At 33.8% G+C, this 22,753-nt stretch overlaps 1 protein-coding gene across 2 annotated transcripts in view; it reads left to right on the top strand.

Annotated features, from left to right (window-relative positions):
- LOC149803584 (meiosis regulator and mRNA stability factor 1-like) overlaps positions 1-22,753 on the top strand; it is a 101,833-nt gene that overhangs the window by 9,046 nt on the left and 70,034 nt on the right. For both annotated transcript variants that reach the window (XM_089953333.1, XM_089953332.1), the window contains exons 2-6: positions 217-1,091; positions 5,143-5,321; positions 8,701-8,781; positions 16,133-16,277; positions 20,137-20,306. In XM_089953333.1, the coding sequence (XP_089809459.1) occupies positions 217-1,091; positions 5,143-5,321; positions 8,701-8,781; positions 16,133-16,277; positions 20,137-20,306 (1,450 nt within the window). The remainder of the gene's footprint in view (positions 1-216; positions 1,092-5,142; positions 5,322-8,700; positions 8,782-16,132; positions 16,278-20,136; positions 20,307-22,753) is intronic.

Genomic DNA, 22,753 nt, shown 5'->3' with positions numbered 1-22,753 from the left:
ATGGCATGTGACGTGTAATATTTTTGTTGTAGGAGGAGATTTAAAACATAAAAGGAGTTTTTAATTGTGGTGCATTACATAAATCTTAATTGTACTTCCATGTATGCAAATTTTGGGGAAAACTTAATTTTAATCCCATATTGACTGCTGTATTGAAGATGCAAGTTTTAATAACTGTTACATGTGGGTTACAAGATAATTTATCTTTGCATGCAGTCTCCAAGGCTTCACCACAAAAGAGGCAAAACAAGAAGAATGGTGGAAGTTCCTTGTCTTCCAAGTCTACTTCCACATCCACTGCCAAAACTGCCACGGGAAGGATCAAATCACAGGAACATAATCTGAGCAAAGAGTCCCAAAAGAACTGCTCTCTGCCAAAACAGGGAGGCAGTCAGAGTGCTGTTTCAAACCAGAGCCAGAAAAATGCCAGTGCTGCAAATGGTGAAGTTGGGCCAGACTTGCATACTGCTTCAATAAAGTTGCCAAATGAGCAGGAACAGCCCCTTGCTGACATTGTCAAAAAAGTTTCCAAAGATAAGAAACCTACCAGACAAATATTGATGCTACATCAACAAATATACCAAGAAAGTCAAAAACCAACTGATGCTGATAGTAATATGACCAATAATCACTCTCAATTTTCTCATTTTAATGCAGCCAGTAACCCTACTGGTTACTATTCCATGGCACAAGCATCCTATACACAAACATTCAGCGACCAATCTAGGGTTAATACATGCAGTGGAACTTACAATACACTGAATGGGTACAATAGTTTTAATCAGAATCATAAAGTATATTCACAGAAATCATCTAGTTATGAAACCAGTCATATGCACAGATCTTCACCAAACTCATTATTGATTCATGGTTATGAAAGACAGTCTACAGCTGGAAATGAGATGCAGATGTTCCAGCCAGCAAAATCATCTTTGTCATTTTATTCCACACCCATGCTATCATCCTATAACAGAAATGACATATTGGAGACAGGCACACCAGTTGAGCTGTTTGTATCCAATCTGGACTACAACATAAGTCCTGGGGAATGGAAGAATATCCTTCAAACAACATTCAGCCCACATGTAAAGGTAAGGAAATCACAAACACATGTTGCATTAATTGTATATTAAACTACTTTGCAAATACTGACTATTTCATTGGATTTTGAGATTAAATGTTGAATTCTGTGCCACAAATTTGGATGGGACATTACCATTGTCCATTTACACATCTCTACATGTGTCTGTCTGTCAATCAATCTGGTTAAGTTTTGGGAGTGGGTCAGTTTCTCAACATTGTTTAGTGCCAAATTGATGCAACTTTGTTTGTTAATGCAGCTTGGTGAGTACATCAAAGCCTACCTTCAGTGACTTTAATGTTTGCTTTAAGGTTACCAGTTTTCTGGGTCATGTTGGCAATTTTCTGTCTATATCATTTTAGTAAATACCACTCAAAACATCTCTAGGCTTATCCCATAAAAGTGAAGAAAGAAATCGTGGCAGTAATGTAAGAATACACATACATTTTATGGGTTTTCGTGATTTGCCACCAGAGGTTCACCATAAAAGATGCATATGAGGTGGTCAATGATGCAATCTCCTGCTACCCCCATATTGTGCCAATGTGGTTAAAAATAGTTCTTTGTGTAGAGCAAGTATGATGACGTTTGGGGGTTTCTGATGGTTACTGTGACCTATATTTAATACTTGACATACTGCTGTTCAGTTTTGTATTTAGATCATTTTTTTGTTCATGATGAACCATATAATCAATCTCCTTGTATGTAGATATATACTGGTATTTGCAACAACATACAACTAAAATTGGGTCACTGTGATTTTCAGTTTATATTTTAGTGACTTGGGTTCAGTTTTGCAATTTGATCATTTTCTCAGGCTTACTGATGGGGATGGTGTGACATTCTTATTCTATGAATACATTTCTGGTTAAGTTAAAAAAATATATGCAAAACAATGTATCATCAGTTTATACTTTGTCAATCATCTTTGTTATCTGATTATAGCAATGAAACTCCAGCTTCAAAAAAGCTGACTAACCTGAACCATGCTTATATTCAGGTCAGCTATAGTCATTACTGTTGATAAAGCCAAAAGATACACTAGTACATGTAGCAGTAGTAGCTTGTTTTGCTTTCTGTTTAACAATCATCGTAGGAAAATATTTATTCCAGAAAGGTTTTTGCTTTTTGCCTAAACTATATCCCTTCCTATGGATGTTGGCTTTTTGGAGTCCAAATACTAGAGTTTTTGATTGACAAAAAATAAATATTTTCTGAAGATATTGAAGTTGCTGATCTATTACAATATAAATTGAATGAAGCTAAGTATTAATTAAGAATTAATCTTTCTACGCACTTAGACCCTTTGGGTTCTGGCAGATATTTGAGTGGTCTTTCATAATTTAGTGCCAGTCTCTTTTAAAGAACTGTGAATATTATGGACCAGTAGAAGAATTGGTCTTATAAAGCTCATTACACGTCTGTATGGATTTGCATCATCGATCAACAGATGACCATTCCACAGCTGGACCATCCTATCCATTGTCTTATTAAATGCATCATCTTTCATTTAAATTTGACGTTGTTCTGAAAGTTGTTCTTCTATATGGCATAATCTTTTCCAAACATTTCAATTGATCGATTTCGACTCTATCCCTTGTTTTAGATGTGGTTAAATCAAGAGAATCATGGTGAGATCATCCTGGGATCCAAATCTTTACAACTGAAATGGATAACGGCAGATTGTCACCAAGTCTAATAATTCATGTGTCTTCAGAGGAGTCTTTAACTTCATCTAATAAAGCTGGCATGTGCATCCTATGTCCTGCAGGCTGGATCTGGCCTGCAACCTAGTTTTAACTGATTATTTACATCATTAGATGTGACTTAAAACTGCTTATCTTGCTTGTAACCTGGAGGACATGCCTGCTATAAAGTTTCCAAAGAAATGAAGCAAATAACAGAAGCTTTCCACATATTTAGTTTTCTTTTGACATTGGAAAAATCAAGAGGGATCTCTATAATTTAAGGACTTTTGCAGGGGCCCTAAATGGTCAAGTGATTCAAGGTTCTTTTTGCAGCCCCTCTACAGATCACTCACAACTCACCTTTGTTTGTGTTGATTCAAGTCTCGTCTCAACCAGTGTGGCTGTCTGAGAAAGCCAAATGATTAAATATATGATAGTTTTGTTTGATTGGCTATTTCTGCCAGATGTGCACATTAGATTAAAAATTTGATGGGGGGATGCATTTTGTGTACTGGACTTGCAATTTGTTTGTGTTCTGCATCCAGTTTTACTCTAAATCTGAAACTTTTCCTACTTTTTGCAAGGCTCATCTGTTTGTAGTTCAGACTGGTCTGATTTAGATCTAAATAAAACCAAAAACTAGAAAACCTGGAGGTTCTGAAACCAGTAATTTTCAGCCAAATTTTATTATTCCACTGTATTTCTGATTGCATATTCTGAAAGTTTATATTATTTTATATCATTGCACAACAAAATCTTTCCCATTTTCTGTAATATCACCTACTTTGGTATACTGTAAATGATGTGGACATTATAGATCTCACAAGTAGGGTACTCTTTCAGGACAAGTAAATATGGTATGTAGGCTAAATTATTTAAACCCACCAAACCAAACCAAACCACTTCAAGTCTAAATGTAAATGGTGCCAGTCTGATGGTCAAAATGGCCACAATGGCATTATCTCCAACATCTTATCTATAATCCTTTCTCATTGAAAAACAGAAGTCATATCAACATAGGATTTTCACATGAAGACTTCTTATGATACATTGTTGGTCCTAAATAAAAGTGGTTCTGATCTAACATCCAATATGGCCACAATGGTGACCATTTTGAAAATCTTGTTATTGCTAGCCCTCATAAAAGGAAAGTAATTTTTATAGTTTTCCTTGCAATCATTATTATGGTGTCCTTAATAAAAATGATGTAACTGACCCTCAATATTGCCATGGTGGCCATCTTGAACTGTTGGGTATGTTATTATCTCTACTCCCAGTGGATGCAGTGTTTTCCCTTGAAGTGAAAGAGTAAAAAGTCCCTTTTGTGTTGGAACTGAGGGTCAGATTGCATTAAGAAAACAAATCCTGGTGTCAGAATTGGGGGTCAAATTAAACATTTGGGGGTTTCTGATGCACAGTGAGAGTAAATGAACACAATGGTAGGATGGTCATATCAACATAGGGTTTTGAGATTCTTGTGAAATCTAGTTGAGTGTGAATGAAAATTGTGCCAGTCATTACATCCAGCATGGCTGCCATGAAATCACTCTTGAAAATCTTGTTGTCAGTAATCCTACTGAATGGATGATCATGTTGATATGTGGGTTTAACCAAAAGGCTTGTGATGTCGACTTGGTCAAGAATGAAAATTGTGCCACAATGATAACCAATATGTCCACCATATCAGTGAATTTTAAAATCTCGTTATTGCTGAAAAATATTTGAGATGGTTTCAGCACTCAGCAGTTAAAAGGAAGAAATGGTTTCATCTTGAATTTTTGGAACTTCTTTTCACCAAGTAGAGCATTATTCCATTCAAGGGGCTCTTGCTTGTTTGGCTTATATGACTCAGATGTTTAGTATGCCTGGTTTATAAGTCACCTCTATTTGTATAAATTAATTTTGGTGGGAACAAAAAGCAAACATGTACACAGGTGTACACAGCATGTTTGAGGCTCATAACTTATCTTCACTAAACTCAGGTAAACACTTAAACTCAAATTTGATAAGTTTACTGCAATAAACAAACTAAAATTCACGAGATTTCCAAATTTCTATGTGGCCTTATATAAGGATGCATCAGTTGTTAAATGTTTATTTTGTAATTATATAACAAATTTGAAACTGATGACAAGAGTAAGTGTGAACTCAGAAAATCTTTTATTTGAATAGTGGATATATGGCATGAGAGGAAGGAAAGGTAACTATGACACTACTTTTGTTGAACTAATGGCACCTAATGCATTAGTAAGTTTGAATTGATAATGTGTTATAAGAGAGCTTCAGGACTCCCAAGACTGCAAGCTTCAGGACTAGACATTTTCATGTCCAGCATTATAGAAAATTTTGAATATGTATTAATTCTATTGGCAGGTTGTGAGTGTACATGTGCGTTTGCAACCCGATAACACAAGCCTGGGGACTGTGCGTGTGGCCACTATAGATGATGCCCGCCTGGCTATATCTCAATTCCACAGGAAGAAGATTGGCTACAAGAGAATTCATGTGACTCTAAAAAGTGATGACAGTCAGAAAACAGCGAGCAGTATTAGGTGGGGCAAAGCTGGGCAGCTATTTGGATAGATCTTAATTCAGCTACTCTCAGATTTCATGAAGAACAAGTCTCATCATTTTTATAATTGTTTTAATATATATGTTCATTCTAGTCTTTTCTGTCATTTGGAATCCATTTGATTTCTAGCTAGGATTTTATGCACTCAATAGAAACATTTTCTCAACATGATATTAAGAGCAAATATCTTGGCATCCAGTTATGGCTTATCCTAACATTTTTTATGAAGTACCTCTGATTACAAATTGTTTTCTTAACCATGTTAAACTAGACATTGGAAAGTACATTTCAAAATACAATGTTTGAACTTTGGTCCAAAACAGGGATTTCAGTAGTTCAGTTGACAGTAAGACTTGTAATACAAGGGTCATAGGTTCAGTACCCACCCAGGCCAGCCTGGGTCAACTTCTTCATTGTGTCCTTGCAAAAAGGCAGTTGACTCGCTTGGCATATAACCATTAATGTTAAGTTCTATTCAGAGCATCAACAGCAAAGAAATCCTTCCTTAATATTGTTACAACCAAGCATATTACAATAGTGTAAGCAGTGATGTTTCTTGATAGTTGATATATAGCTATTTCAGTAATAATAAAACATTACTTCCCTTTATTTCAGTCATAATTAACATTACTTCCCTTTATTTCAGTGATAATAAAATGTTACTTCCCTTACAGATTAATGTTGCAAGTCTTGATAATTTCATATATCAGTATCCAAGGATACAGGCCAACTGGTCACAACAGTTAGGTTAGATTGAGTGTTTCATCTTCAAACATGCATCTTTATGAGAAACTGTAAATCACAAAATTTTAGTGAGTGCACAATTTTAATGAATTTATTGAGTATATTATATTTATAAAAATGTTTTCAATAAACGTGATTCAGTAAAATTTTATGTCACTATTTGTTTTACTGCATGTACAGACAAAAATTTCATGTCAATATATATGTTATAGTCCAACTATACTGTTAGAAGTTCATGTCACTATTTATGCTATACAAACAGTCTCAACAGAAATGTTAAATCACCATGTTATACTGACTACTGACAAATTTAATGTCACTATGCTATACTGACTGTCTTGGAAGAAATGTTTTGTTAAGTTATGCTATACTGACTGTCTTGACAGAAAGGTTGTCACTATGCTATACTGACTGTCTTGACAGAAATGTTACATCACTATTTATGCTATACTGGCTGTGTTGACAAATGTCATGTCACTGTTTATGCTATACAGACAGTCTTAACAGAAATGTTGCATCACTATGCTATACTGACTGTACTGACAAATTTAATGTCACTATGCTATACTGACTGTCTTGGAAGAAATTTTATATTAAGTCATGCTATACTGACTGTCTTGACAGAAAGGTTATGTCACTATGCTATACTGACTGTCTTGACAGAAATGTTACATCACTGTTTATACTATACTGACTGTCATGACAGAACTGTCACGTCACTATTTATGCTATATTGGTTGCCTTGACAGAAATGTTATGTCACTATTTATGCTATACTGTCTTGACAGAAATTGTCACTATGCTATACTGAGTGTCCTGACAGAAATTGTATGATACTTATTTACTGGAAATAGCAAGTTAGATGTGGGGTCATATGACATTCACCAGTTTCCTGTAATATTTTTATTCAGATTACACAAAAGACAAGCTGAAATTTTAGTTTGTAAACATGAAAATCTTTGGTCTGAGTATGTCTGCAAGTTTAGTCTTCAGGAAAATAAGATCTATTATTTCAGACCTGTCCTGTAATACATGTATGTAGCAGAGAAAATACCTACCGTCTATACTTGCTTAAAAGTTTACTTTGAGTCTAAACCCCTCCCCCATTTTTTTTAGGCTACCAAAAGCCAGTTCATTTTTCTTACTATAATTAAGGATGTATTTTGCAAGTTAGATCCATCTGAAGGGATGTCTAATTTTCAGTGAGTCAGAGTTGCACTTTGGAAAAATAAATAAGCCCAACTTTATGGATGGATACATTGGAAAAAACAAACTAATGTAAAATACACTTGTATTATTGAGTGGAATACATCACAAATAAATTGACCACTTTCAGTATGTTATAATTAGATCTATTAAAATTGACAGTTGTTGATATTTCAAATCCATTTACATGATAACTCCATGAATTAAATTATAGGTCAAGTACCAGCATAAAAATAGTTCAGAATGCTCCAATTCACAATATCCCATAACATGTTAATTACAAATAAACAATGAAAGTCCACATTTTTGTGATTCGCAGTATCCTAAACCAGATCTAATGTCATTGGGTAAAAAGACCAGCAATTCATCTTTATTGTCTGAAATCTACCATTGTCATCCAGTCATCATAAATTGTCATCATCTAGACATCAGAAATATCATCAGATTCTTTTCTCCACTTCACTCTGCTTAAGTAGAGACTGAGCTTGGGTTCTGTAACACTTTGATAAGACAGTGTGTGAAATCTATTCAAGGTTGCAACTGTACACATGTCAATTGTGAGGCAAGATCACAGAAGGTTGGGGGGGGGGTATGTAATCATCCTCTATTACTTGGCAGTGAGCAAGTATCAAATTCACAGCTCAATGGAAAGGAATGTTAAATGGGGAAACAAGCTAAGAGATGAAGGTCACAGGATGATGTAGAGCTCTACTTGGCACTTAACAAGTACATGTACTAAATTCTCGGCTCTATCAAAAGGATTGTCAATTTGAAAACAAGCCATGGGCTTGTTGGGTCACATGCACAGCCAGAAAACTTAAAAAATATCACTTCAAGCCACCTTATGAAAAAGGAAAATACAACTGAAATCAAACCTTTTACTGCATCAAATACAGTGGTTAAACAGTAAAACAAGTATTAATAACAATACAGGTTGGTAGGACTAGCATGAAAATGGGAGCAATATATTTGCTAGTAAACACATCAGATAAACATTTGTGGACAATTGACTTTGCAGTGGGTAGTATTAATTTATCCATACAATCTAAATATAGATACCATTATTTTGTAATGAATACCACCATGAAATGGATAAACACAGTGCATATCACATAAATATTTCAGATCGGGAATAGAGGCATGAAAACGTAAAAACATTTGAATTGACCATGTTCTTGTGACACAAGTTGTGTGCTGCAGACATCTGGAGTTTCTAACATCAATAAAAAAATATTTCTGTGTTGCACTTATAAGACCCGTACTCTACATGAACCAATAAAAGAGGTTGACTTATAAGCGAGTATATATGGTACTTCAACTACTAGATGGGAAGTAGTTAAACTGAAATGCCTAATAAAATATGCAGTAATAATAAACTATGGGATGGCTTATGTTTTTTCATATTGCAGAGCAGAGGCGGTGGCTTTACTACAGGAAGCAAATGGAAATGTTCTACCCCTGTTTAAATTCATTGAACTTTTTGACAAAAGGTAAAAGAATTTAATACCATTTTGACAAGTCTTTGCTATAAAAAACTAATGTTCTGTGTAAGAACTGTAATTCTTATGATCAGCATATTTCTTTAGATCATTCGTAAGTCTAGTCTATCGCAACATTTACCATTTTGTTATGTGCATAAACAGTGTTGGCCGTGGGACAGTTAAAACTTCTTTTCTTGCAATTAACAAATTTTCTTTACCTTTTTATAACAACTGGAGAGAATTTACATAATATGTGCAAGTCATAGCGATAAAATTTATTTTAATTTATTTATGTCACGTCATGATGCTCAAAGTATTTTGTCTAAAACATTGAGTTTATATGTATCTGTTCACTCAATCAGGATATATGTTGACAGATTCAGTATCAGCCATAATTTATTTTGGACAAAATACTTGAATCATTCAAGTACAAAATTCTCTTCTCTTCCCCAATGACTATAAAATGTAACTGTTTCTCTTTTTGATGTTTGGATTTGTAGTTTCTGAGATTGAAACATTGATTTTTAGAATCACTATTTTTTTTATTGGCAAGCTAAATTTATCACATCTTGTTGTATATACTGTATATATTGTACATAACAGCTACGACTCAAGGTAGATTAGTTCTGTAATTGAGTTACCTTCTCTAAATAGTCATTATTATTATTATTGTCATTATTATTATAATTATTATTATTATTATTATTATTATCATTATTATTATTATTATTAATGTTTCCTAGCCTCATTGCTTTTGGAGGATCATCCACTGTGGTGTAATTTGGTGTTTAACCTTTTTTGTTTTAATCTGGGCATGCATGGCTGGGAATAATTGATACCTTGTATCTATGGCATTGATGCAGCCAGCAATATTGCAGACTGAGTGGACAGTTTTGTAAATTAAGTCATTTAACTTTTCCTCATCAAACTGCTGAAAGTCCATGTACTGTATTTCAGTGTGGTGACCATTTTTACACCATTTGGGAGCATGGCTAGTTACATAGACCAGATATAGTCGTCACTTTATGCATGCACTTGCACATTGATTTCACTTACATTTTCAGGTTTATTAGTGTAAACATGATCATGAGAGTAACACTGTTATCTGTTACTCTAATTAATTGGAGTTTTAATTATTTGGGTAAAGCTGTTAAGTTTCAAAAGTTACTCATCCATTTTAATGGAGTTTTTATGTAGTGGATGTTGAAGTCACCTAAAATGATAGTTTCTCAATCTTCTTTACTTGTAATGTACATCTATTAACAATATGCCTGTTCTGCAGACAGTGTTGCATTTCACTTTTAACTGTTTTAGGTTACGTGTTGCACTTAGTGTGTTATGTACAGTACCTTGCATGCAGCTATCTAGAATCTTGAAACTTTACATGTATGAATACATCTTGATGAGTCCTACTATATTTGAATCATTAGTCCTTAAGATTTTATGCTTCACTGACTTGGGTTACAATGTTTGATGTTCATTGTTAATGCTAGAATAGTGAAATTGATGTCTGCTGGTACAACACCCATATAGCAAAAGCAGCTCAGTGTGACCTATATTTAGTCTTACTGGCTTAGGTTAAGTTTTTAGAGACCTCATGCAATATGCATATTGTCCTACTGAGAATCCTAAAGCCAGGCAGGTGAAAGTCAGAGTGTTTATTCAGTAGTAAACTTTCCATATCAGTGACTATACATTGTGCAGCATGATAGGTTACCTTTGTTATTGGTGTTTAGTACATGTGAATGTGTATAATAATTAGTCCAGTTGATTGCATGCTCAATGATTTTCTTGTGAGGTCTAAGCTGTAGTCACTAATCAAGGCAATTACTGATGCATGATCTATGTATTTACTGACTATTGTTCTTGGTTTTTTTAAAGCCTTTGACTTTCACTGAATACAGTCTGATTCTAGGAGGGTGGACATCATTGCTATCTTCTGGAGCAGATTTTTAGAATAGTGATTTAAAAAGAAGGAAGAAAAGAATTAATCTCTGGTTTTTAAACTCCAATGGTCATAATCAGAAGAGCATGTCTTCTATACATCAATTAGCACAAGATTGTTACTGATACTCCTCCTAAATTACTGAGTATTGCTACTCCTCCTAAATTACTGAGTATTGCTGCTACTATTAAATTAGAGTATTGATACTCATAAATTACTGAGTATTGCTACTACTCATAAATTACTGAGTATTGCTACTCTTCCTAAATGACTGAGTATTGCTGCTACTCTTAAATTACTGAGTATTGCTACTACTCCTAAATTACTGAGTATTGCTACTCATAAATTACCGAGTATTGCTGCTACTCTTAAATTACCAAGTATTGCTTCTGCTCTTAAATTACTGAGTATTGCTACTACTCATAAATTACTGAATATTGCTGCTGCTCCTAAATTACTGAGTATTGCTGCTACTCCTTAATTACTGAGCATTGCTGCTCCTCCTAAATTAATGAGTATTGCTACTACTCCTAAATTACTGAGTATTGCCATGAAACTTTACACATACATTATCCCAAGGTTAGTTAGGAAAATAATGCCACTCAAATATACAGTATTGTCACCAACTTGTGATATCTGGCTGGTCCAACACAAATTAGCACTTACCTTGAGTTCATAACATTAGTATTGAAATATGATTTTATTGTTACTCCTGTATTGATGGTCATATTGACATTGGGTTTTCACCTAAAGACTACTTATGATTTCAGATTAGTCTTAAATAATAATGGTGCCACTCTTGCTTCTAATATGGCCACAGTGGCAACTATCTTGAAATCTTGTTATTGCTCAAGAATATTAGAGATGATTTCGGCACTCAGCAGTGACAATAGTGGGTCCTGGAGCAGCTGTATTGCTATATTTCTTATAATTTCTAAATGCCTCCTCTAAATTTCTTTTTTGGGATAAAAATACTTCTATAGTCCTTCATTTTTGTTTATCTCCCAATATGTTTACCAAAGTATCCTCCAAAAAATTCTATACCATTGTAATCAATGAACTTTTACTGCTGGTAAGTATCCTTTCAGATATTGATTGTGCCCTACAGAAGAGATGGCTTAGATCACCATTTCAGATGCATTATAGTATCTATGGCTTGCTGTGCTAGATATCACTCCATGTACTTCATGATGTACTACATCATCTTACTTACTGGTAAGTTTAGTTTTCTTTGAATACATATAAAAAGTGTTTCATCCAAATTAAAACTGAGGGAGTTAGTGTGCTTGTTCTGCACATATAGTGAAAGAGTTCCAAATAAGAATTGTCACAGTGGTAGTAAATAAGGAAAAGCAGTTTTGATACTTTTTGATAAAATTTTGCTATTTTTGCCCTACTTTATTGGTTGAGTAGCATTCCTTGAAAAACTATGGTTTAATAGCCAAACTTATAAAGGAGTCAGAAACAAAATAATTTTCCTTGGGGTTGTGACATCTGAAGGTAAGTATGCATAAAGTTTTGAACATTCATTAAAAAAAATATTGTAAGTGAAATTCATTAATGGAGAACTATATTTTACTGCCCTCTTGTCTGGAACTTGGTCTTTTCTTTTATCCCATAGAGTTGTAGCATGTTGTTTATCATATGAAGGATTCGTAGACACAAGGCTATGTAATTGGAGGAATTCATAGACACAAGGCTGTGTCATCAGATGAATTCATAGACACGAGGCTGTGTCATCGGATGAATTCATAGACACAAGGCTATGTCATTGAATGAATTCATAGACACAAGGCTGTGTCATTGGATGAATTCATAGACACAAGGCTGTGTCTTTGGATGAATTCATAGACACAAGGCTGTGTCATCGGATGAATTCATAGATACAAGGCTGTGTCTTTGGATGAATTTATAGGCACAAGGCTGTGTCATCAGATGAATTCATAGACACTAGGCTTAATCATGATTGATTCATATATATCAGGGCTGTAGAGAGTGATCATGGGCCTTGTGCTAAGAAACATCCAGGCCTCTCCTAGTTCTTTTTGAAACAATATTTTTCTTTTATAAAATTAAAGTGTTGTTTGGCTCGGCCCTCTAACGGTTGCCCCACCCCCCATCAGCCCTGTATACACAGGCTGTATCATAGGATGAATTAAAAGACTCTAGGCTGTGATAATAATAATAATAATAATAATGAGGACTTTGTATAGCACCTAATCTTTAGAAGCTCTAAGTGCTTTACAACATTAGACAACACCTAAAAGATAAAAAACGTAATAATATTGTTACAAAAACAAACACCATGAAATTAGAAAAACATAAAAAGATAAAAAACATGCTGAGAATATTTCAGGTAGGAAACATTATTAGGTCTTTAAGTTTGTTCTTGCAGTCGAAATAAGTGAGTTTTGAGAGCCCTCTTGAATGTGATCACTGTAGTCTTTGTGTCTAAGTTCAGTGGGCAATTCATTCCACGTTGCTGGGCCTTGGAATGATATAGGATGGATTCATGGACTAGGCTATATCAATATGCTAAATTCATAGACACAGGTTGTATCATATGAATTGATAGACACTAGGTTGTATCATAGGATGAATTCATTTAGACATCAGGCTGTATCATATTGTAAATTCATATATGCTAGACTGTATAATAGGTTGAATCATACACTGGGCTGTTTCATATTTGGATTCATAGACACTAGGCTGTACTAGAATTGGGATTAAAGGGGTGCAGGTTTGAATCCTACCATCAGACCAGCCTGAGTCAGCTACCATGGTGTTTCCTTGTGCAAGGCATTTTACTCTAATTTTCTTTGACTAAATAACCTACCTGTGTTGCTGTGCCAAAAGGTACCAAACCAATCCAAATTAACTCTTAGTGTTGAGTGATGCTGTTGTTGTTGTTGTAGGGTTTAACACCATTTTTCAGCACACGATAGGCTATACATGGCAGCCAGTATTAATGGTGAAGAAAGAACCCGGGAAAACCCCGGAAAGAACCACCAACCCACGAGAAGCTACCAGCAAGCTTTCTCATAACAGAGTGCTTTAGACCACTCTGCCACTCGGGACCCCATCGAATGATGCACACATATAGTAGATTATATGAATATATTAAGATAACAAAGAGTCACACAAGCTATCAGGACATGAAAGATGAAGGATTTCAAGTTGACCTGTGGTATAAAAAGATTAGCTTGTTACACATACATTGCAAGTAATTTTCCATGGAAATAATTGGAATCCTTTAAATCTAGCAGTACAGTATAACAGCCAGACACAAATTGTGAGGAAGCATTGTTGGATATCATTTGATCATTTTGGCAGAATGTTCAAATGCCTCATTGCTGAAAATTTTGGATTAGGTAGATTTTAAGTTTGTTGCACAATATCATATGAAATTGGACTTTGTGATTGCACAAATATTGAAAGAGGTGATTGATGGTAACTTGGGTTATTCATTAATGTATGTTGACTATAAAACTTCTCAAGAGGAAATGCAAACTAGAATTCATTAATGTATGTTGACTATAAAACTTCTCAGGAGGAAATGCAAACTATAATTCATTAATTTATGTTGACTATAAAACTTCTCAGGAGGAAATGCAAACTATAATTCATTAATGTATGCTGACTATAAAATTTCTCAGGAGGAAATGCAAACTAGAATTCATTAATTTATGTCAACTATAAAACTTCTCAGGAGGAAATGCAAACTATAATTCATTAATTTATGTTGACTATAAACTTCTCAGGAGGAAATGCAAACTAGAATTCATTAATGTATGCTGACTATAAAACTTCTCAGGAGGAAATGCAAACTAGAATTCATTAATGTATGTTGACTAAAACTTCTCAGGAGGAAATGCAAACTATAATTCATTAATTTATGTTGACTATAAAACTTCTCAGGAGGAAATGCAAACTAGAATTCATTAATGTATGTTGACTATAAAACTTCTCAGGAGGAAATGCAAACTATAATTAATTTATGTTGACTATAAAACTTCTCAGGAGGAAATGCAAACTAGAATTCATTAATGTATGCTGACTATAAAACTTCTCAGGAGGAAATGCAAACTAGAATTCATTAATTTATGTTGACTATAAAACTTCTCAGGAGGAAATGAAAACTAGAATACATTAATGTATGCTGACTATAAAACTTCTCAGGAGGAAATGCAAACTAGAATTCATTAATTTATGCTGACTATAAAACTTCTCAGAAGGAAATGCAAAATGCAAAGGAATGAGTGAGATTTTTAAAAGTTTTTGGACATGCATGCTTTATTTAAATAAACAAAATCAGAACTTTTAACATATCAGCATCTTTGTAACTGATGGAAACTTAATTGGACAAATTTACATTTGTAATAATTATAAAACAATGATTTTATTACAGATTCACTTTCTATCCTTTATCCAAAACATATTCATTACAAATATAGTGAAGTTTAGCATTAAACTGAGTCATCTATTATTAAAGTTACTGTGGCAAAACTATGTGTTAAAATTATATTTTGCTTAAAACTTGTCGCTCTGATTGGAAGGACATAGTATACCTTAGTTTTGCTTTTTCATTATCAAATTAAAATTAACTTTGACATTTCATTTTTCTGATAGAATTTTATTTAACTAGATACATAATACATATCATTAAGGTTGTATTTCAAAAATAGAGTATTTTATTGCAAAGATTATTATGCAGTGTCATTTAATTTATATTTTCTTGGTCTCTGTTAAAGAATGAATAAAAATTTCAGGTACATGGTGTGATTTTTGGTACAGTCAGTACAGATGGCAGGTGATCACCATTCTTCTGTAGGGCTTTGAAATGAGTGTGGTTTGTAATATGAACTGAATGAGGTAAGGATTTATAAATTTGCATCATTGATACTGGAGTTTTTCCTGTATTTCTGCTACATTTGCCTTGAAATTTCATTATATAACAATAATTTGGGTTTTTTCTATATAATATAGAAAAAATGGTGGAACACTATGGAAAAGAAACAAACTTTTCTTTTCATTAGAGTGCCAGTAATTTTGAGGGACTTGTTATCAATTCATTAAAGCACTTCTATTTTGACATCACAGACGAGCTGTTTTTTGGTAATTATTTTTTTTTCCCGTTGCTGAATGCATGTATTGTTGTATATATGTGGTTTGACAGCATGTCAGCACAATACTTGCTGTATAGTGGAAATTGAAAATTAAGTTATAAAACATGTGTTGATAAAAAAAAAGACTTTTAGTTAGCAAATGGACTTACATTTTATTTTGAGGACAACTTTTGTTTGAATTTTTATGGGCCTGATAAATGCTTATAACGGCAACAGCAGACTACTTAAAGCTTCAGAGATGATGTAATCTTTGATTAGACATTTTTTTTTGTGTGTACATTTTTATTAGATATCACCGGTCCATTAGTGTTGCAGAGCTGTACAAAATGAGGGATCTGCTGGAGATAAAGGAGCAGGGAGGGGCAGGAAGAATGGTTTTTCTTCTCCAAGAGTCACCTACCTCCTTCTCACACAGTGACTCTCCTGATGTGGAGGTACAAGTTCATAAATTTACTTGCAGAGAATTTTTAAAAATAATTTTATGATTGAAATTCTGAAATATTTGAAAGTATGTTTGATTTGTTAGGTGGGTTTTTTGACAGTTGTTGCTACTTCCAAGTTGTTAAATTTAAGTTTCTATACTATGATGTTTATGTTGCATAATTTTATTGCACTGTTTGTGCATTATTTTATTGCATTGTTTGTGCATTATTTTATTGCATATCATATATTTAGTGCCTATTCTGGCAAATTATTTCATATTTTTATTTAGAATCTTTATCTTTTATAAAGAAAAAAGAATCTACCACAACATGCTTTTATTCTTGAACATTCCCATATTTAATTAAATAGTATACAAAATCCATTGCCTTGAAAAAAATACCAGTGAATTGTAATTTCAGTTCGTATGAAAGCCATGAGACTCTGTCAACCACAAATTAAAGTTTTGTTAGTAAACTTTTAAAGATTTTAGATGACTTTGATTAGGAGCAAGAGACTAGTTGAGCAATATTTTGGGCCTCTTGTTAAAATAAAATTTTACCTGAATAATTATCATGTGTAAGAATGATAACTGAGATTTCTTTAATTGAGTGCATATAGTTGTTTTTTATAAGTTTAGTTTCATCAATATGCTTGAAGAAACACAAATATAGTTTGGTTGTGGTAATAAGTTTTGTGTTGAAATTCAATTTTGTCCTCAAATAAAAAGCACAATGTTCACAACAATGAAAGATAATTGATAAAATGGGTGTGCATAACTTCAATTTCTAATGCTGTTTAATTAAACATTGACTACAATGTATGTAAGCTATGTAATTACAATGGTCAGTCCCTTATAAGTCTCTTGTATGATATAATTGCAATTATCAGTCCCTTGTATATCCATTTTATGCTATAATTGCAATTAATCAGTCCCTTGTATGTACCTTTTATGCTATAATTGCAACCATCAGTCCCTTGTATGTCCCTTTTATGCTATAATTGCAATTATCAGTCCCTTGTATGTCCCTTGTATGCTATAATTGCAATTATCAGTCCCTTATAAATCCCTTGTACTGGTATGCTATAATTGCAGTTATCAGTCCCTTATAAGTCCCTTTTATGCTATAATTGCAATTATCAGTCCCTTGTATGTCCCTTTTATGCTATAATTGCAATTATCAGTCTCATGTGTGTCCCTTTTATGCTATAATTGCAGTCATCAGTTCCTTGTATGTCCCTTTTTATGCTATCATTGCAGTCATCAGTCCCTTGTATGTCCCTTTTATGATGCCTTATTTAAATTATAAAATGTTTTATAAAAGGAATATCAGTTATAAAAAAATCTAGCCCTGTGGCAGTGTTACTTTCCTACACATTCAAAAAATAAAATCATCAAGGATTTAAAAGATGCACAAAACAGTCTTTTCATCCATCCATTAATAATTTAAAACCTGATCATTGCCATGGGGTCTCTAACGTTGTCATATTTTTTTTCTCAAACCAAATTGGAGCATCTTTCCTAACATGGTTACCATATTTGCATGGGTGAGTTTTTTTTCTTTCTCTGACAGCTGATGTGATAAGTTCTGAATAATTCCGTACATTTCTGTATGTTTGGGAGTTGGAACATTTGCATATAAAAGCTACAGCTTTTATTTTGTTCAGTTTTTGAAAAAAGAAATATTAAAACTAGACATTGCAGATATGGAATGCAGATGACACAGTTGAAAATTGACCGTTTTAGAAACCAGTAATTTACATGGTTGTTTACATCAAAGTGTTCTATTTATTTGAAAATGGAAACAAGACGGCAATGTTAGAGTGCCCCATGGTGACAATCAAGTTAGAAATTATAAATTGATAGATTCTACAAACATTCTAATTGGACTAGTATTACATATGTGATAGAAAGCTGTTTAACATCAACGTCTGTGCAACTTTGAAGAATTCTTTGAATTTCATTGTCGCCCTGTTCTTGAAAAGTTCTTGAATTTGTTACAGAAAGGTTTTGAATTTTGCTGAAATCTTTAGGAGATTTCTGAGGGAATACAAAATTTGTATGGATTAAAATGGCACACAACATGGTTAATTGGCCCAATGGAGTAGCAACCATCCATTAGTGAACATTAATTATTCTTTTTCTCAGATTTGTACCTATTTATACTGTGTTGAACAAAGTAATATATGGAGTAAAAGTTCAGTTTCCGTAAGAAAAATTCTTGAAATCTTTCAAAGTTCTTGAAAAGGCCTTCAGCATAAACTCTTCCCTCTTCCAACTATACAAACCATTTTCCAGTTAATTGAAAGCAGACTGACCCCAACAAGGAAATAGCAGTTGATAAATGTTTATGGTTGTATAGACACATCATAGCTTAGACACGTGCACAAGAATTTTGCAATCCAGTCTTTTAAGCATGGTATTTTGCAAGAAAACAACTACCTAGTTGATCCTAAATGAGCATGGTGCAAATTGTACATCCAAAAGAACTACCTAGTTGGTCCTAAATGAGCATGGTGCAAATTGTACATCCAAAACAACTGCCTAGTTGGTCCTAAATGAGCATGGTGCAAATTGTACATCCAAAACAACTACCTAGTTGGTCCTAAATGAGCATGGTGCAAATTGTACATCCAAAACAAGTACCTAGTTGGTCCTAAATGAGCATGGTGCAAATTGTACATCCAAAACAAGTACCTAGTTGGTCCTAAATGAGCATGGTGCAAATTGTACATCCAAAAGAACTACCTAGTTGGTCCTAAATGAGCATGGTGCAAATTGTACATCCAAAAGAACTACATAGTTGGTCCTAAATGAGCATGGTGCAAATTGTACATCCAAAAGAACTACATAGTTGGTCCTAAAACAGCATTGTGCAAATTGTACATCCAAAAGAACTACCTAGTTGGTCCTAAATGAGCATGGTGCAAATTGTACATCCAAAAGAACTACCTAGTTGGTCCTAAATGAACATGGTGCAAATTGTACATCCAAAAGAACTACCTAGTTGGTCCTAAATGAGCATGGTGCAAATTGTACATCCAAAACAACTACCTAGTTGGTCCTAAATGAGCATGGTGCAAATTGTACATCCAGTACAGTTACCATGATGGCCATTATGAATGTCATTGTCAATATGCCATCTAAATAATTTTCATCAAGAGACTTCTAAAGATGTCTACTTGGTCCTAAATGAATATGGTCCCAACCTGATATCCAATATAGTCATTACAGCAGCTAATGTGACAATCTTTTTGCTAAAGACTATCAGAGATGCTTTTAAAATTCAGCAGTGAAAAGGAAGAAATCTTATTTTCTTGAATTCATTGAAATTCATTTTGTTCAATAGAGCATCAGTTCATTTGAGGGACTGTAGTTTTTAATCATAAAGTCTTGTCGAGTTCAGTTATTGAATATTTGACAAATTGTATAATTGTTCTTTCCATTTGCCTCTATCGGCTGAATCCTGTTTTTGTTTCATGTTCTTGGTCAAGAAGTATTGTCCTTTCATTTTTATTTTGATTTGTTAAATAAACTATGTTCAGCAATACTTTGTCGAGTTTACACCCTATCTAGATTATGCAGCATTATATATTTCCCTTTCTGTACAATTTCTGCCATGGGTTATGCTTCTGGTTGAGGTATTTGGGTCATGGAGTCGTACCCTATTACATAGAGAACTTGTTTCTGGGAAATTTGAGTTTCTTAAAACATTGCTTCCTCCTAAAACTACTACTGTACCAACTGAATTCCCATGAATACATTTTGTGTTCTTGTATATAGTCATTTTAACTTTTGTTGTCAGCTTCCTTACATATTTCCTGTTGTGATAATACAGATCTGAATGTTTGTAATCCGTGTTGTTGGTACAGGAGATTTTGGAGAATGCTGTTTGCCTCATCCATTGCCCAGAGAACAGTGCTGCCTATGCAGAGGCCCTGAACTGCTCCATGCTGCCCAGTGTCTTTCTCCATCTCAAGACCTTTGCCGCCCAGGTTCACTCACTAATGCTCTCTCACAATGGAGACATGCCACTTATGAGGTAAAATTACAGTTGTCATAATCTTAGAAAAATATTTTTCTTCAAATAATGGAGACTAGAATGAAGTGTTAAACATGGAGTCTGTATGTATGTAGATACTTGTAGCAGGGATGCAGAAATCCATTGTCTGTATTGTCCGAGGTTGATATTTGTTCTTATGGACAAGCAGCTTTTGCAAGGTTACTTGTCCATGGACAAGTACATTGTGGCCTTTAACTTGAAAAGGGCAGTCGTTTTCTGTTTCAGAGTGATGTTTACAAAAGTACCATTCATACTTACCTCAAGTAAAATATGGGTGCATTGCTGAAATTTATCAATTAGGACTGAAAACAGCTGCAGTTTCTATGGATAAAACCAATGGAAGCAAATAGTACTGGTTTAGGCAATTTTTGATGATTACATAAGAATGAATTTAATTGGCTGGAGGAAAGGGCTTCCCTGAGGAATGTTATTTTGAACCAATCGCTGGACTCGTTAATTCCACACAGCATCGTGAATTTTGTCCTATTTGAAACCCAGAAAATTTTCTTTTCAGCATCATTAAATGTATTTAAAGTACCTAATTTATTTCACTTGAAGTATTTAAAATGAAATAAGTACTTCTAGTTAAATTTAATGAGTTACCTGAGCATTTGCTGAATTACAGATGGAATAAAATTTGCAATAGTTTATGGAATGAACAATAATGTATGCAAGAGATACCCCTCAACTGGAGACAAAACCAGCGGATTGTTTGCAGGACAGGTAATATCACAAGGAAAGACGCTGTTAACTCACCAAAAAAGTGCAAAGCACAATAGATGTCATTTAAATTTGATAATTAAAATTCAAAATCTGAGAGAAAAAAGGTTGTGGGTGATTTAAAAAGTCATCAGTAAATATCATGTGAGCCAGATCACATATTACAAGAAAAGAAAATGTTTATGCCAAATCAAAGCAGAGAAAATCTTTTTCAGACTATGAAATTCTTTGTGAGGGTCAAATTAAATATGGAGTTGATTAAATATGGTACAGATCACATGAACAGAACTGCATGCATAGATTTCATAAAAAGTATCTTGTATGTTCAAGGGCCCCGAGTGGCCGAGTGGTCTTAAAAGCGTTCTCCGTTATGGATCACTGCCATCTCACCTCTGTCTGTGTGGGTTCAAGTCTAGGATTTGGCCAATGTGGGTATGTGAGAAAGCTTGCCAGTAGCTTCTCATGGGTCGGTGGTTCTTCCCGAGATTTTCCTGGGTTCTTCCTCCACCATTAATACTGGCTGCCATGTATAGCCTATCATGTGCTGAAAAATGGCATTAAACCCCACAATAACAACAACAACTTGTATGTTCTACTGAAAAATGTCAAAGATAAAATAACTCAGCAATTATAGACCAAGAATGCATTCTTGTTAGATTTGTAGACCCTGACCATAAAAGTCTAATAATAAGACAAATTGAAATATCCAGTATATTTTACATGTCACAGATCCATACTGCATGCTTTTAAATGGTGCAGCTTAATAAAAGTAAACAGTTTTGAACAGTTTGTCTTCCACTATTCTTGTTATATGGACAAGTAAACTTTTTAATTTACCTGTCCATGGTCAACTTCATTTCAACAAAATTTCTGCACCCCTGTGTATAGTCCTGTTAGTATGTATGGGTGTACTTCATTATTGTTTTATCTAATTATTCTTTCTGGAAAATCTGCCCTAAATAATTTTATTTGGACAAAAGCTTAATTCATTTGTTTTGCTGAAAAATGTTTCTAAATTTTGCTGAAGAAACTTTGTTCTCACTTATGCCTAATTTTTACTTTAGACATGAAGTTTATACCCTTCTACAATATTACTTTAGGCCCGACATTTATACCCTTCTACAATATTACATTGGGCCTGACATTTATACCCTTCTACAATATTACTTTAGGTCCGACATTTATACCCTTCTACAATATTACATTGGGCCTGACATTTATACCCTTCTACAATATTACATTGGGCCTGAAGTTTATACCCCAATATAATATTACATCTTGCCTGAAATTTATATCCTTTTACAATATTACTTTAAGCCCGACATTTATACCCTTCTACAATGTTACATTGGGCCTGAAGTTTATACCCCTATATAATATTACATCATGCCTGAAGTTTATACCTCTCTACAATGTCATTTCAGGTCTGAAGTTTATACCCGTCTATGTAATTACTTCAGGTCTGAAGTTTATACCCCAATATAATATTACATCTTGCCTGAAATTTATATCCTTCTACAATATTACTTTAGGCCCGACATTTATACCCTTCTACAATATTACATTGGGCCTTAAGTTTATACCCTTCTACAATATTACTTCATGCCTTAAGTTTATACCCTTCTACAATATTACTTCAGGCCTTAAGTTTATACCCTTCTACAATATTACTTCATGCCTTAAGTTTATACCCTTCTACAATATTA

The sequence above is a fragment of the Sinohyriopsis cumingii genome, chromosome 3, assembly GCF_028554795.1.
Source record: "Sinohyriopsis cumingii isolate HCF-2022 chromosome 3, ASM2855479v2, whole genome shotgun sequence".
Lineage (NCBI taxonomy): Eukaryota > Metazoa > Mollusca > Bivalvia > Unionida > Unionidae > Sinohyriopsis > Sinohyriopsis cumingii.
The sequence above is the reverse complement of the archived record's forward strand: the minus strand, read 5'-3'. Positions and strand labels throughout refer to the sequence as shown.